Source organism: Ambystoma mexicanum, chromosome 9, assembly GCF_040938575.1.
Source record: "Ambystoma mexicanum isolate Mex_15411 chromosome 9, UKY_AmexF1_1, whole genome shotgun sequence".
Lineage (NCBI taxonomy): Eukaryota > Metazoa > Chordata > Amphibia > Caudata > Ambystomatidae > Ambystoma > Ambystoma mexicanum.
The window spans coordinates 1,542,391,766-1,542,406,732 of record NC_090931.1 but is presented as its reverse complement, the minus strand read 5'-3'; the positions used below and the strand labels follow the sequence as shown (position 1 = coordinate 1,542,406,732).

The 14,967-nt window shown below is 55.0% G+C and overlaps 1 protein-coding gene across 3 annotated transcripts in view; it reads right to left on the bottom strand.

Moving 5' to 3' along the window:
- The window catches only part of LOC138489483 (zinc finger protein 2-like), a 230,756-nt gene extending 216,442 nt beyond the window's left edge, over window positions 1-14,314 (bottom strand). For all 3 annotated transcript variants that reach the window (XM_069617220.1, XM_069617221.1, XM_069617222.1), the window contains exons 1-2: window positions 13,962-14,314; window positions 1,183-1,309 (exon numbers count right to left, since the gene is read on the bottom strand). In XM_069617220.1, the coding sequence (XP_069473321.1) occupies window positions 1,183-1,309; window positions 13,962-13,985 (151 nt within the window). In that variant the 5' untranslated portion in view covers window positions 13,986-14,314. The remainder of the gene's footprint in view (window positions 1-1,182; window positions 1,310-13,961) is intronic.
- Window positions 14,315-14,967: the final 653 nt, after the last annotated feature.

Genomic DNA, 14,967 nt, shown 5'->3' with positions numbered 1-14,967 from the left:
AGCAGGCAGGGACCCAGGGGCAGCAAGACAGCAACGTGAATGCTGGCAATATAAAGATAAATCAGCAATAGCCATGGTGGCAGAGAGCAGGCGGGGACCCAGGGGCAGCAAGACAGCAACGTGAATGCTGGCAATATAAAGATACATTAGCAATAGCCATGGTGGCAGAGAGCAGGCAGGGACCCAGGGGCAGCAAGACAGCAATGTGAATGCTGGCAATATAAAGATACATTAGCAATAGCCATGGTGGCAGAGAGCAGGCAGGGACCCAGGGGCAGCAAGACAGCAACGTGAATGCTGGCAATATAAAGATACATTAGCAATAGCCATGGTGGCAGAGAGCAGGCAGGGACCCAGGGGCAGCAAGACAGCAATGTGAATGCTGGCAATATAAAGATACATTAGCAATAGCCATGGTGGCAGAGAGCAGGCAGGGACCCAGGGGCAGCAAGACAGCAATGTGAATGCTGGCAATATAAAGATACATTAGCAATAGCCATGGTGGCAGAGAGCAGGCGGGGACCCAGGGGCAGCAAGACAGCAACGTGAATGCTGGCAATATAAAGATAAATCAGCAATAGTCCTGGTGGCAGAGAGCAGGCAGGGACCCAGGGGCAGCAAGACAGCAATGTGAATGCTGGCAATATAAAGATACATTAGCAATGGCCATGGTGGCAGAGAGCAGGCAGGGACCCAGGGGCAGCAAGACAGCAACGTGAATGCTGACAATATAAAGCTGTTCTGATCACACTAATAAGTCACATCCTCTGCACACAGAACAACCAAGCCCTGCTCAATTCTAACAGACATCACACTCTGGGAGGTGTAGGGAATTATTTTCAGTTTGCTTTTTGCTTCCTTGCATCTGCCTCTGGGGTGGTCACTATTGTACTTCCTCTAGGGCACAATACTAACACTGTGGCCTCTCGTTCCAGTACCATTCAATGTTCCTGCTCTATCAGCAGCTGTGATCAGCACATGTTCCCCTTTTCACGGCTCGCACCCCTCACGCCTCAATTGCTGCCCATATGTGGATCTTCCCAGCTGTCCTGTACATGAACTATATAACGGTACATACATCAAAGATAATGCAGCAGAACCCATTCTGAGGGACTGAATTAACAAGGCAGACATTTCATAGATCTTAAAACTACTTGCTAAAGAGGAATGATGTAACTTTACCCAGAGAGAGCAGCGCTTGGTGAACTTCCTTCATCACATTCCTGTAAAGTTCCTTCTGCCACTCCTTCAAAACCTTCCACTCCTCTTCAGAGAAATAAGCAGGGACATCGTGGAAGGTGGTCTGTGCCTGTAGCAAACATGTTAAATTCATTATTTACTCTGAAATGTAGGTATCCAATGAAGTCCATTGATATGGAAATAAACATTTTGTCCATCTTTTACTACTTTTCCTGTCCTTCATTCAACCATCATCCTTAATAATAACAGCCTATGCCGTTTTCAAGTAAATTCACACCGGGATTCCATTAACAAATAAGGTGACCACTACAAGACAGTAGACAGGGACCCTACAGTAGACAGGGACCCTATTTTGTATGCAACTCTTTGTGGTTTCTCTTAAACCAGCATATGTGGAACTCTGAAATAAATCAATACTCTCTTACTATTAATATTACGGTATTAAGCAAACCCTGCATGATATAGCGTCATGAAATGGCAAATATTGCGGTACAAACCTTTATTGCAGCATTTCTGCGGCCAATTTTTTACTGACTGGAGGATTTAAGATTGGCATATTGCAAGAAAAAGGCAGTGTGCAAGGTTACAAGAGCACCAGGGTGTCATTATGTGTACCTTTTGTTATCAATTTAATAGGAAGGGTCCCAGAGGTCTCTGGCTTGGCAGAACAGTGTATGTTATGGCTATGTTTTTGGTTTAACGGGCATACCTATTTAATATTAGCGATAGTATTGATCCTTATCAGTTGTAATACTGAAAATATTCCCTTCTATTTTCTCCAATCCCCCAACACACCTCACATGTCTCACCAATTTGCCATCATAACTTGCATTCCCGAAGCTCTCACTCCGTCATACACATACTCATGTGCTCCGTCACACTGCCAAGACACAATTTGCACTCCCCAGTCCCTGCCACACTCCAAATCATTAACAAGCCATGCCTTATGCTCCCCAATTCCTCTTGCAGTATACAGTCCTTCATTCTTTTGTGCTACTTCTGCATCTTGCATCCTTTGCCCTCATTCTATCACACTCCTCCCTCATCATTTCTACCAATCTGCAGCTCACTGCCTCTTTCCGGCCAACTGCTCCCTCTCTGCCTTTTGACCCACTGCTCCACCTGAGCCCAAGCGCCCTCTACTTTCTGTACCTCTACCCCTCTGATGTCTGGCCCACCGCCCCACTGCTTCCTCCCTGCTAATTTGCCCACCACTTCCGTCTCTAAACCACTGCTCTACACCTCTGCACTCTTGCCTACCACTTCACCGTTCACGCATCCCTCCCCCTCTCTCTTTTCCCTCTCATATTGAGACCATTTTTTTAAAATGTAGATTTTGGCCCAGATCCTCAATAAATGGGTTATCTAAAAATAGAGCAGAGTTTGTGCTGTTTCAGATACCCCACTTTTGGAAACGAGCAGGTCACCTTATTCTGAAAGGTGACATGCGCATTTCCACGGGGCTGGGCTAGAGCGCAAATGATGCGCTGGCCAGCCGCCTTGCATAGGTTCATGTTGGAAGTGCTCGTCCGACAATGATAGGCTCCCCACGCATTTCTCAAGGATGGGGCATGCCACTGTAAAATAACCCAAAAAAAACACATTTCTATCCGGTTTGAGGAACAGAAATGCAAGTGGAACAGCAGCGGTTCACACCTTTGCTATCACATTTAAGAAAAATAATGGCATGAGCGGGTCAGGAAAGACCCGGTCATGCATTGGCACAGCCTGCATGCCTACTCAAAGCAGGCACATAGGGTTGCCTACAATCTCACCATATTTAAAAGCGCATCTGGTTTGTAAATTTGGCCACATGTGCAGAAACACCCTCTGATTTGCGCAATGGGGTGATAAAGGCCATCTGAATGGGCGCATATAAAATGCTCCCATGCAGATGCCGCTTGCAGATTGGGCTGCTCTTTTTGAACACAAGTAATGAGATATGTTTGCGCATTTCATGCATCAAAAAAGGCTTTGAGAACAGGGCCCATTATATAATTTTTTTTTTAAACAGTAATTTTTGCAAGAAAGTCTGTTTTTGTGCTTACCATTGTGTAAGATCGCAAAATCGCTATAAGCTGGATGGTTTGATTAAGCACAGACCTAGCTTCAGGAAGCAACGAGGAGCTTAACAAATCATAGGGCAGGACAAGGTGAGGGAGGCAGAGATACATGGGAGCGGGGAGCTAACTGGCACTAAGGGACCACAAGCTCACTCAGGAACTATGATAAACGAAGCCTTTTTTGCTCTAACCTTTGGTTAGTCATAAGGTATTTAACAGTCAACCTGTGTGATGCACTTTAATATCCTTCTTTTCTTCACACATTCACTCTAAGTTCAGGAGGATCTCTGTGGGAGCATATTCAGCTCCAGTGGACGGGGATTCTAGCCTTTAGGATGGTTCATATCTTGGTGGGAGATTAGCCCTTAAGTCAGGACAGGAAACCAGCTTAACGCAGACCTCTCGAAGATGTAGAGGTGAACTGTTACAAGTAATCATAGGGGAAGACCAGACGTCTGTAGCTTAATGCAGTGACCTACAGCAAACAAACCCTTGGAACTCCCATAAGAGATAGTTACTTAACCTCACTAGCCTTCTCCTTACACTTCCATTGCCATGTTTCTGGACGCTATGGTGCACTACGTTGGGGGGACTAGAAAGTCTGGTAACTCACTTCAAGCAGTTGTTTCTCCCCTGCCACCTCTGAATATACCGGTGCCCTTCTAGAGGTTCTGCCAGGTCTAGCCCCTGCCAATCTCACTTGGGTGGCCCTCCAAAACAGGGCAGCCCTCCAAAACAGGGCAGGTCCAATGCAGCTATGGAAGATATGTGGATGTGGGAGGTAGGTCAAAATGGGGGAAGGCTGTGTGGGAGACCCCAGACAGAGCCACAGTTTTAGGCCAACAAATTAATAGACCCAGGATGGTGCGTGGTGTGTGCAGGCTGCTGGATCCTGCCTCTGGCAATAACAGACAGGCTATGCCGAAAAGTGGGAAGACAAATTAAGGCTCCAAAGTCTTTGCAAAAATCAGAAACAGATTTATTACCGGCAGAGAAGTAGACTTATTTCCACCAGATGACGTTAGGCACACTGGACATGGATGATGGTCTGCACCAGACTGCGGGCACAAGGGGGGCATTGATGGCAGGCATACAAGCTAGGGACACCCTCTTGTATGGGACCCGGGCTTGGGTAGTACCCTTGGATGCGGGAGAGAGACAGGGAGGAAGGAAAGGGCTGGAGGGGGAATGGTCGAGTGAGGAGGTGAGGTGAAAGGGAAAGGCGAGCAAGTTGGAGAGAAAGGAGTACAAGGGGAGGGAAAGGGAGAAGAAGGTCGCACTGGGAGAAGAGTACCCGTTAAGGGCCTCTGCAGCTTCTCTGCCTGCACCCAAGTGTCCAGCACACCACTGCAACCAAAAAGAGAACTCCACAGCCTCTCTCAATGAGCTTATACGGTTGCTATTCATTCTCCCTCCTCCAGAGCACGCCCACAGGGTCCAAGGAGGAAGGGGACAGGAATCATAGGATGTATGGCAGACACATGTAGGGACAGGTGCTCTCTCCACAGCTGTCACCCCACCTTCAGAGCCTGCCCACATCCACTTTGATGAACACAGCTGTTCCCATAGTCCAAGAGACAGGAAATGTTTTCCCCAGGAAGGAGGTGGAAGGGCCAGTCCCCCACATTGCAGAATACATTGGCTGTCGCAGCAGCCACCTTGCCTGAGAACAAGTTTAGTTCTCATGGGGTGTTGGGTCAGGCCTTGTATTCCAGGCCTTGTATTCCCTGTGTCTGGCAGAGGCTGGGCTTACACAGTGAAGTCACATGCAGTGCAAGATGAGATAGACATTTGGGAAGATGAAAAGGCATGCAATACATTGAAAAAATACCGGAAACAACAAGTGACATACATGAGAAACACAGGAAAGGGCTATCAGGCCCACATGTGGAGAGTGACCTTTCCACAGTATGGGAGCGCAATGTGGGGACCTCTGTGTGATGCCCATGGAGTATGCCCAGGACACTTGTTAATTCAAAAGCCCCCTTTCAACATTTGTGCGGGTCCATTACCTCGACAACCAAAGAAACGCTCTAGGAAAGTCTTTCTGCTGACAATCAGCAGAATCTCTCTAGGCTTTCCCTTCTCCCACTTAGATAACATTCTTCACTCCTATAGGGCTCCGCTAGGCTGCGACACGGCATTGGTCTGCACTGCCAGCTTCCTTTTGAAATAGCCACCATACTTTCCAGGCTGCTTCCAGAGAAATGAGTAACCAATCCTACTTAGGTCAGAAATCACACGATGAGGAACATGGCTTGCTGTGAGCCTGCAAGCAGTGCTGATCCTCATTTTTATGTCACAGACTTCAGCCGTGGATTAGATACATTAAACATTGGAGGGAACACCAAAAAAAGCTAGGGCAAGCCCATACAAAACAATTGGCTCAAGCTCGGCTCCAATTTCGAACCAGTGTCTTGCCAAAAGGGCCATGTTTTTGTGAAAAAAAGTTGGAGAAAGAAATCTTGCCTCGTTTGCAATAAGGGGAGTCGAAACTGTCAGGGTGAACACTGGGGTCCAAAGAGAAATGACATAGGTTTTTTGTTGCTTATTTTTCCAATTCCTAATCGAAAATCTACAAATGTTACTATTTTACCATTTAATGCACATGTCAGGAAAAGGGACAGTTGGGAAAGTGGTAATGCAGGATGCCAGGTCTGGGTAAAGAGGCAGGATGCCAGGTCTGGGTTTTGTGTTGCGAGGGGTAAAGAGGCAGGATGCCAGGTCTGGGTTTTGTGTTGCAAGGGGTAAAGAGGCAGGATGCCAGGGTTTGGTTTTGTGTTGCGAGGGGTAAAGAGGCAGGGTGCCAGGTCTGCGTTTTGTGTTGCAAGGGGTAAAGAGGCAGGGTGCCAGGTCTGGGTTTTGTGTTGCGAGGGGTAAAGAGGCAGGATGCCAGGTCTGGGTTTTGTGTTGCGAGGGGTAAAGAAGCAGGGTGCCAGGGTTTAGTTTTGTGTTGCGAGGGGTAAAGAGGCAGGGTGCCAGGGTTTAGTTTTGTGTTGCGAGGGGTAAAGAGGCGGGATGCCAGGTCTGGGCTTTGTGTTGCGAGGGGTAAAGAGGCAGGGTGCCAGGTCTGGGCTTTGTGTTGCGAGGGGTAAAGAGGCAGGATGCCAGGTCTGGGTTTTGTGTTGCAAGGGGTAAAGAGGCAGGATGCCAGGGTTTGGTTTTGTGTTGCGAGGGGTAAAGAGGCAGGGTGCCAGGTCTGCGTTTTGTGTTGCAAGGGGTAAAGAGGCAGGGTGCCAGGTCTGGGTTTTGTGTTGCGAGGGGTAAAGAGGCAGGATGCCAGGTCTGGGTTTTGTGTTGCGAGGGGTAAAGAAGCAGGGTGCCAGGGTTTAGTTTTGTGTTGCGAGGGGTAAAGAGGCAGGGTGCCAGGGTTTAGTTTTGTGTTGCGAGGGGTAAAGAGGCGGGATGCCAGGTCTGGGCTTTGTGTTGCGAGGGGTAAAGAGGCAGGGTGCCAGGTCTGGGCTTTGTGTTGCGAGGGGTAAAGAGGCGGGGTGCCAGGTCTGGGTTTTGTGTTGCAAGGGGTAAAGAGGCGGGGTGCCAGGTCTGGGTTTTGTGTTGCGAGGGGTAAAGAGGCAGGGTGCCAGGTCTGGGTTTTGTGTTGCGAGGGGTAAAGAGGCAGGGTGCCAGGTCTGGGCTTTGTGTTGCGAGGGGTAAAGAGGCGGGGTGCCAGGTCTGGGCTTTGTGTTGCGAGGGGTAAAGAGGCGGGGTGCCAGGGTTTGGTTTTGTGTTGCGAGGGGTAAAGAGGCAGGATGCCAGGTCTGGGTTTTGTGTTGCGAGGGGTAAAGAGGCGGGGTGCCAGGTCTGGGCTTTGTGTTGCGAGGGGTAAAGAGGCGGGGTGCCAGGTCTGGGCTTTGTGTTGCGAGGGGTAAAGAGGCAGGGTGCCAGGTCTGGGTTTTGTGTTGCGAGGGGTAAAGAGGCGGGGTGCCAGGTCTGGGTTTTGTGTTGCGAGGGGTAAAGAGGCGGGGTGCCAGGGTTTGGTTTTGTGTTGCGAGGGGTAAAGAGGCAGGGTGCCAGGGTTTGGTTTTGTGTTGCGAGGGGTAAAGAGGCAGGATGCCAGGTCTGGGCTTTGTGTTGCGAGGGGTAAAGAGGCAGGATGCCAGGTCTGGGCTTTGTGTTGCGAGGGGTAAAGAGGCGGGGTGCCAGGTCTGGGCTTTGTGTTGCGAGGGGTAAAGAGGCGGGGTGCCAGGTCTGGGTTTTGTGTTGCGAGGGGTAAAGAGGCAGGATGCCAGGTCTGGGCTTTGTTTTGCGAGGGGTAAAGAGGCGGGGTGCCAGGTCTGGGCTTTGTGTTGCGAGGGGTAAAGTGGCAGGGTGCCAGGTCTGGGTTTTGTGTTGCGAGGGGTAAAGAGGCGGGGTGCCAGGTCTGGGTTTTGTGTTGCGAGGAGTAAAGAGGCGGGGTGCCAGGGTTTGGTTTTGTGTTGCGAGGGGTAAAGAGGCGGGGTGCCAGGGTTTGGTTTTGTGTTGCGAGGGGTAAAGAGGCGGGATGCCAGGTCTGGGCTTTGTGTTGCGAGGGGTAAACAGGCAGGGTGCCAGGTCTGGGCTTTGTGTTGCGAGGGGTAAAGTGGCAGGGTGCCAGGTCTGGGTTTTGTGTTGCGAGGGGTAAAGAGGCGGGGTGCCAGGTCTGGGTTTTGTGTTGCGAGGGGTAAAGAGGCGGGGTGCCAGGGTTTGGTTTTGTGTTGCGAGGGGTAAAGAGCCGGGGTGCCAGGGTTTGGTTTTGTGTTGCGAGGGGTAAAGAGGCAGGGTGCCAGGTCTGGGCTTTGTGTTGCGAGGGGTAAAGAGGCAGGGTGCCAGGTCTGGGTTTTGTGTTGCAAGGGGTAAAGAGGCGGGGTGCCAGGGTTTGGTTTTGTGTTGCGAGGGGTAAAGAGGCGGGGTGCCAGGGTTTGGTTTTATGTTGCGAGGGGTAAAGAGGCAGGGTGCCAGGTCTGGCCTTTGTGTTGCGAGGGGTAAAGAGGCGGGGTGCCAGGTCTGGGCTTTGTGTTGCGAGGGGTAAAGAGGCGGGGTGCCAGGTCTGGGCTTTGTGTTGCGAGGGGTAAAGAGGCGGGGTGCCAGGTCTGGGTTTTGTGAAGCGAGGGGTAAAGAGGCAGGATGCCAGGTCTGGGTTTTGTGTTGCGAGGGGTAAAGAGGCAGGATGCCAGGTCTGGGCTTTGTTTTGCGAGGGGTAAAGAGGCGGGGTGCCAGGTCTGGGCTTTGTGTTGCGAGGGGTAAAGTGGCAGGGTGCCAGGTCTGGGTTTTGTGTTGCGAGGGGTAAAGAGGCGGGGTGTCAGGTCTGGGTTTTGTGTTGCGAGGGGTAAAGAGGCGGGGTGCCAGGGTTTGGTTTTGTGTTGCGAGGGGTAAAGAGGCGGGGTGCCAGGGTTTGGTTTTGTGTTGCGAGGGGTAAAGAGGCGGGGTGCCAGGTCTGGGTTTTGCGTTGAGAGGGGTAAAGAGGCGGGGTGTCAGGTCTGGGTTTTGTGTTGCGAGGGGTAAAGAGGCGGGGTGTCAGGTCTGGGTTTTGTGTTGCGAGGGGTAAAGAGGCGGGGTGCCAGGGTTTGGTTTTGTGTTGCGAGGGGTAAAGAGGCGGGGTGCCAGGGTTTGGTTTTGTGTTGCGAGGGGTAAAGAGGCGGGGTGCCAGGGTTTGGTTTTGTGTTGCGAGGGGTAAAGAGGCGGGGTGCCAGGTCTGGGCTTTGTGTTGCGAGGGGTAAAGTGGCAGGGTGCCAGGTCTGGGTTTTGTGTTGCGAGGGGTAAAGAGGCGGGGTGCCAGGTCTGGGCTTTGTGTTGCGAGGGGTAAAGAGGCGGGGTGCCAGGTCTGGGCTTTGTGTTGGGAAGGGTAAAGAGGCGGGGTGCCAGGTCTGGGCTTTGTGTTGCGAGGGGTAAAGAGGCGGGGTGCCAGGTCTGGGCTTTGTGTTGCGAGGGGTAAAGAGGCGGGGTGCCAGGTCTGGGCTTTGTGTTGCGAGGGGTAAAGAGGCAGGGTGCCAGGTCTGGGCTTTGTGTTGCGAGGGGTAAAGAGGCAGGGTGCCAGGTCTGGGCTTTGTGTTGCGAGGGGTAAAGAGGCGGGGTGCCAGGTCTGGGTTTTGTGTTGCGAGGGGTAAAGAGGCGGGGTGCCAGGTCTGGGCTTTGTGTTGCGAGGGGTAAAGAGGCGGGGTGCCAGGTCTGGGCTTTGTGTTGCGAGGGGTAAAGAGGCGGGGTGCCAGGTCTGGGTTTTGTGTTGCGAGGGGTAAAGAGGCGGGGTGCCAGGTCTGGGCTTTGTGTTGCGAGGGGTAAAGAGGCAGGGTGCCAGGTCTGGGCTTTGTGTTGCGAGGGGTAAAGAGGCAGGGTGCCAGGTCTGGGCTTTGTGTTGCGAGGGGTAAAGAGGCAGGGTGCCAGGTCTGGGCTTTGTGTTGCGAGGGGTAAAGAGGCGGGGTGCCAGGTCTGGGTTTTGTGTTGCGAGGGGTAAAGAGGCGGGGTGCCAGGTCTGGGCTTTGTGTTGCGAGGGGTAAAGAGGCAGGGTGCCAGGTCTGGGCTTTGTGTTGCGAGGGGTAAAGAGGCAGGGTGCCAGGTCTGGGCTTTGTGTTGCGAGGGGTAAAGAGGCAGGGTGCCAGGTCTGGGCTTTGTGTTGCGAGGGGTAAAGAGGCGGGGTGCCAGGTCTGGGCTTTGTGTTGCGAGGGGTAAAGAGGCGGGGTGCCAGGTCTGGGCTTTGTGTTGCGAGGGGTAAAGAGGCGGGGTGCCAGGTCTGGGCTTTGTGTTGCGAGGGGAAAAGAGGCGGGGTGCCAGGTCTGGGCTTTGTGTTGCGAGGGGAAAAGAGGCGGGGTGCCAGGTCTGGGCTTTGTGTTGCGAGGGGTAAAGAGGCGGGGTGCCAGGTCTGGGCTTTGTGTTGCGAGGGGTAAAGAGGCGGGGTGCCAGGTCTGGGCTTTGTGTTGCGAGGGGTAAAGAGGCGGGGTGCCAGGTCTGGGCTTTGTGTTGGGAAGGGTAAAGAGGCGGGGTGCCAGGTCTGGGCTTTGTGTTGCGAGGGGTAAAGAGGCAGGGTGCCAGGTCTGGGTTTTGTGTTGCGAGGGGTAAAGAGGCGGGGTGCCAGGTCTGGGCTTTGTGTTGCGAGGGGTAAAGAGGCGGGGTGCCAGGTCTGGGCTTTGTGTTGCAAGGGGTAAAGAGGCAGGGTGCCAGGTCTGGGCTTTGTGTTGCGAGGGGTAAAGAGGCAGGGTGCCAGGTCTGGGCTTTGTGTTGCGAGGGGTAAAGAGGCGGGGTGCCAGGTCTGGGCTTTGTGTTGCGAGGGGTAAAGAGGCAGGGTGCCAGGTCTGGGCTTTGTGTTGCGAGGGGTTAAGAGGCGGGATGCCAGGTCTGGGTAGAGGCGGGGTGCCAGGTCTGGGCTTTGTGTTGCGAGGGGTAAAGAGGCGGGGTGCCAGGTCTGGGCTTTGTGTTGCGAGGGGTAAAGAGGCGGGGTGCCAGGTCTGGGCTTTGTGTTGCGAGGGGTAAAGAGGCAGGATGCCAGGTCTGGGCTTTGTGTTGGGAAGGGTTAAGAGGCGGGGTGCCAGGTCTGGGCTTTGTGTTGGGAAGGGTTAAGAGGCGGGGTGCCAGGTCTGGGCTTTGTGTTGCGAGGGGTAAAGAGGCGGGGTGCCAGGTCTGGGCTTTGTGTTGCGAGGGGTAAAGAGGCGGGGTGCCAGGTCTGGGCTTTGTGTTGCGAGGGGTAAAGAGGCAGGATGCCAGGTCTGGGTTTTGTGAAGCGAGGGGTAAAGAGGCAGGATGCCAGGTCTGGGTTTTGTGTTGCGAGGGGTAAAGAGGCAGGATGCCAGGTCTGGGCTTTGTGTTGCGAGGGGTAAAGAGGCGGGGTGCCAGGTCTGGGTTTTGTGTTGGGAGGGGTAAAGAGGCGGGGTGCCAGGTCTGGGCTTTGTGTTGCGAGGGGTAAAGAGGCGGGGTGCCAGGTCTGGGCTTTGTGTTGCGAGGGGTAAAGAGGCGGGGTGCCAGGTCTGGGCTTTGTGTTGCGAGGGGTAAAGAGGCGGGGTGCCAGGTCTGGGCTTTGTGTTGCGAGGGGTAAAGAGGCGGGGTGCCAGGTCTGGGCTTTGTGTTGCGAGGGGTAAAGAGGCGGGGTGCCAGGTCTGGGTTTTGTGAAGCGAGGGGTAAAGAGGCAGGATGCCAGGTCTGGGTTTTGTGTTGCGAGGGGTAAAGAGGCAGGATGCCAGGTCTGGGCTTTGTGTTGCGAGGGGTAAAGAGGCGGGGTGCCAGGTCTGGGCTTTGTGTTGCGAGGGGTAAAGAGGCAGGATGCCAGGTCTGGGCTTTGTGTTGCGAGGGGTAAAGAGGCGGGGTGCCATGTCTGGGCTTTGTGTTGCGAGGGGTAAAGAGGCGGGGTGCCAGGTCTGGGTTTTGTGAAGCGAGGGGTAAAGAGGCAGGATGCCAGGTCTGGGTTTTGTGTTGCGAGGGGTAAAGAGGCGGGGTGCCAGGTCTGGGCTTTGTGTTGCGAGGGGTAAAGAGGCGGGGTGCCAGGTCTGGGCTTTGTGTTGCGAGGGGTAAAGAGGCGGGGTGCCAGGTCTGGGCTTTGTGTTGCGAGGGGTAAAGAGGCGGGGTGCCATGTCTGGGCTTTGTGTTGCGAGGGGTAAAGAGGCGGGGTGCCATGTCTGGGCTTTGTGTTGCGAGGGGTAAAGAGGCGGGGTGCCAGGTCTGGGCTTTGTGTTGCGAGGGGTAAAGAGGCGGGGTGCCAGGTCTGGGCTTTGTGTTGCGAGGGGTAAAGAGGCGGGGTGCCAGGTCTGGGCTTTGTGTTGCGAGGGGTAAAGAGGCGGGGTGCCAGGTCTGGGTTTTGTGTTGCGAGGGGTAAAGAGGCGGGGTGCCAGGTCTGGGCTTTGTGTTGCGAGGGGTAAAGAGGCGGGGTGCCAGGTCTGGGCTTTGTGTTGCGAGGGGTAAAGAGGCGGGGTGCCAGGTCTGGGCTTTGCGTTGCGAGGGGTAAAGAGGCGGGGTGCCAGGTCTGGGTTTTGTGTTGCGAGGGGTAAAGAGGCGGGGTGCCAGGTCTGGGCTTTGTGTTGCGAGGGGTAAAGAGGCGGGGTGCCAGGTCTGGGCTTTGTGTTGCGAGGGGTAAAGAGGCGGGGTGCCAGGTCTGGGCTTTGTGTTGCGAGGGGTAAAGAGGCGGGGTGCCAGGTCTGGGTTTTGTGTTGGGAAGGGTAAAGAGGCGGGGTGCCAGGTCTGGGCTTTGTGTTGCGAGGGGTAAAGAGGCGGGGTGCCAGGTCTGGGCTTTGTGTTGCGAGGGGTAAAGAGGCGGGGTGCCAGGTCTGGGCTTTGTGTTGCGAGGGGTAAAGAGGCGGGGTGCCAGGTCTGGGCTTTGTGTTGCGAGGGGTAAAGAGGCGGGGTGCCAGGTCTGGGCTTTGTGTTGCGAGGGGTAAAGAGGCGGGGTGCCAGGTCTGGGCTTTGTGTTGCGAGGGGTAAAGAGGCGGGGTGCCAGGTCTGGGCTTTGTGTTGCGAGGGGTTAAGAGGCGGGGTGCCAGGTCTGGGCTTTGTGTTGGGAGGGGTAAAGAGGCGGGGTGCCAGGTCTGGGCTTTGTGTTGCGAGGGGTAAAGAGGCGGGGTGCCAGGTCTGGGCTTTGTGTTGCGAGGGGTAAAGAGGCGGGGTGCCAGGGGCGGGGTGCCAGGTCTGGGCTTTGTGTTGCGAGGGGTAAAGAGGCGGGGTGCCAGGTCTGGGCTTTGTGTTGCGAGGGGTAAAGAGGCGGGGTGCCAGGTCTGGGCTTTGTGTTGCGAGGGGTTAAGAGGCGGGGTGCCAGGTCTGGGCTTTGTGTTGCGAGGGGTAAAGAGGCAGGATGCCAGGGTTTAGTCTTGTGTTGCGAGGGGTTAAGAGGCGGGGTGCCAGGTCTGGGCTTTGTGTTGGGAAGGGTTAAGAGGCGGGGTGCCAGGTCTGGGCTTTGTGTTGCGAGGGGTAAAGAGGCGGGGTGCCAGGTCTGGGCTTTGTGTTGCGAGGGGTAAAGAGGCGGGGTGCCAGGTCTGGGCTTTGTGTTGCGAGGGGTAAAGAGGCGGGGTGCCAGGTCTGGGCTTTGTGTTGGGAAGGGTTAAGAGGCGGGGTGCCAGGTCTGGGCTTTGTGTTGCGAGGGGTTAAGAGGCGGGGTGCCAGGTCTGGGCTTTGTGTTGCGAGGGGTAAAGAGGCGGGGTGCCAGGTCTGGGCTTTGTGTTGCGAGGGGTAAAGAGGCGGGGTGCCAGGTCTGGGCTTTGTGTTGCGAGGGGTAAAGAGGCGGGGTGCCAGGTCTGGGCTTTGTGTTGCGAGGGGTAAAGAGGCGGGGTGCCAGGTCTGGGCTTTGTGTTGGGAAGGGTTAAGAGGCGGGGTGCCAGGTCTGGGCTTTGTGTTGCGAGGGGTTAAGAGGCGGGGTGCCAGGTCTGGGCTTTGTGTTGCGAGGGGTAAAGAGGCGGGGTGCCAGGTCTGGGCTTTGTGTTGGGAAGGGTTAAGAGGCGGGGTGCCAGGTCTGGGCTTTGTGTTGCGAGGGGTTAAGAGGCGGGGTGCCAGGTCTGGGCTTTGTGTTGCGAGGGGTAAAGAGGCGGGGTGCCAGGGTTTGGTCTTGTGATGGGGCTTCCTTGGCCGCATGCCTTACACCCGAGGTTTATTTGGAGCCTGGAACAGGGGGGGGGGGTGGAGAGAGGAAACGCCGGGCCAGGGCATGCCTTGGCAGGGCCCGGCCCTGCAGCGTCCCTTTTGGGGAGGGGGCCTTTGCAGCCCTCCCATTGAAGCAGCGCCTCCTGGCGGGGGCCCGGGCGGCAGCAATGGCTCCTGTCCACAGGGGCCCCTCACCTCATGTGGCCCCTGAGCAGGCATGTCTCCTCGGTGCTCTGGGGCGGGTTTCTCCCTATTTCCTCGGATGTGTGGGTTTTTCCCAGGATCTTGCACCGACGTCCCTGCACTTGTCTTGGAGGGCGCCGCCGCCTCCCCCACAAGGAGAGTGTCCCGTGTCTGCGGACTCCACGCCAGCGGACGGGCACATCCACCGGGAACAGGCCGAGTTCATGAGAAGAGCCCCGGCCGGGCCTCGCAGGCCTGAGACACTAACCACCGGTTTCGGTGCCGCAGAATTTACAGCATAAATAACACTTTTCTCCGCCGTTTAATCCTGTAGGTGGTGCGCATGCGCAGTACAGGGGCGCTGCCACCGCGCATGTGCAAATCGGCAGTGTGTGAAGAGATCGCATGCGCAGTGCGGTGAATTTAATTGGCGCACGCGCGGTCCTGGTAACACTTCTTCTTAATTATCGAATGCGTGGGCGGACCCACGCAGGCGCTTCCCCATCCAAAAGGATGATGTGCACCAACCCCACCAATCAACACACAGGCCACACATCCACACAAACCACCAGCTACCCAACCACAAATAACCCCCCCCCCCAATCCAACTCCACCAGCCACCCCACCGCAAACAACCACACCCCACCACCCACCCGCCTACACATGCGCTTCAGGCGAGGCAGCGCACGCCACCGCCCACCCACCGCGACCAACCCGAGCGACACCCACACTTCCACACAAACCACTAGCCACCAAACCACAAACAACCATTACCCCCAATTTAACACCACCAGCCACCCTACCACAAACAACCACACCCCACCAATCCACATAGCTCTCAACCATTTGTGTTGCAAAGGTGGGTGAAACCACCCGATTTTGTTTTTGGCGGGTGAGAATCCCATTGGAATGCATGGGCGTGCAGGAGGCTTGGCGAGTGAGTCAGCCCTTTAAAAGGCGGGTGACACCCGCCAAAAGCGTGTGAGTTGAGAGCTATGAATCCACACCAACAGTCAGA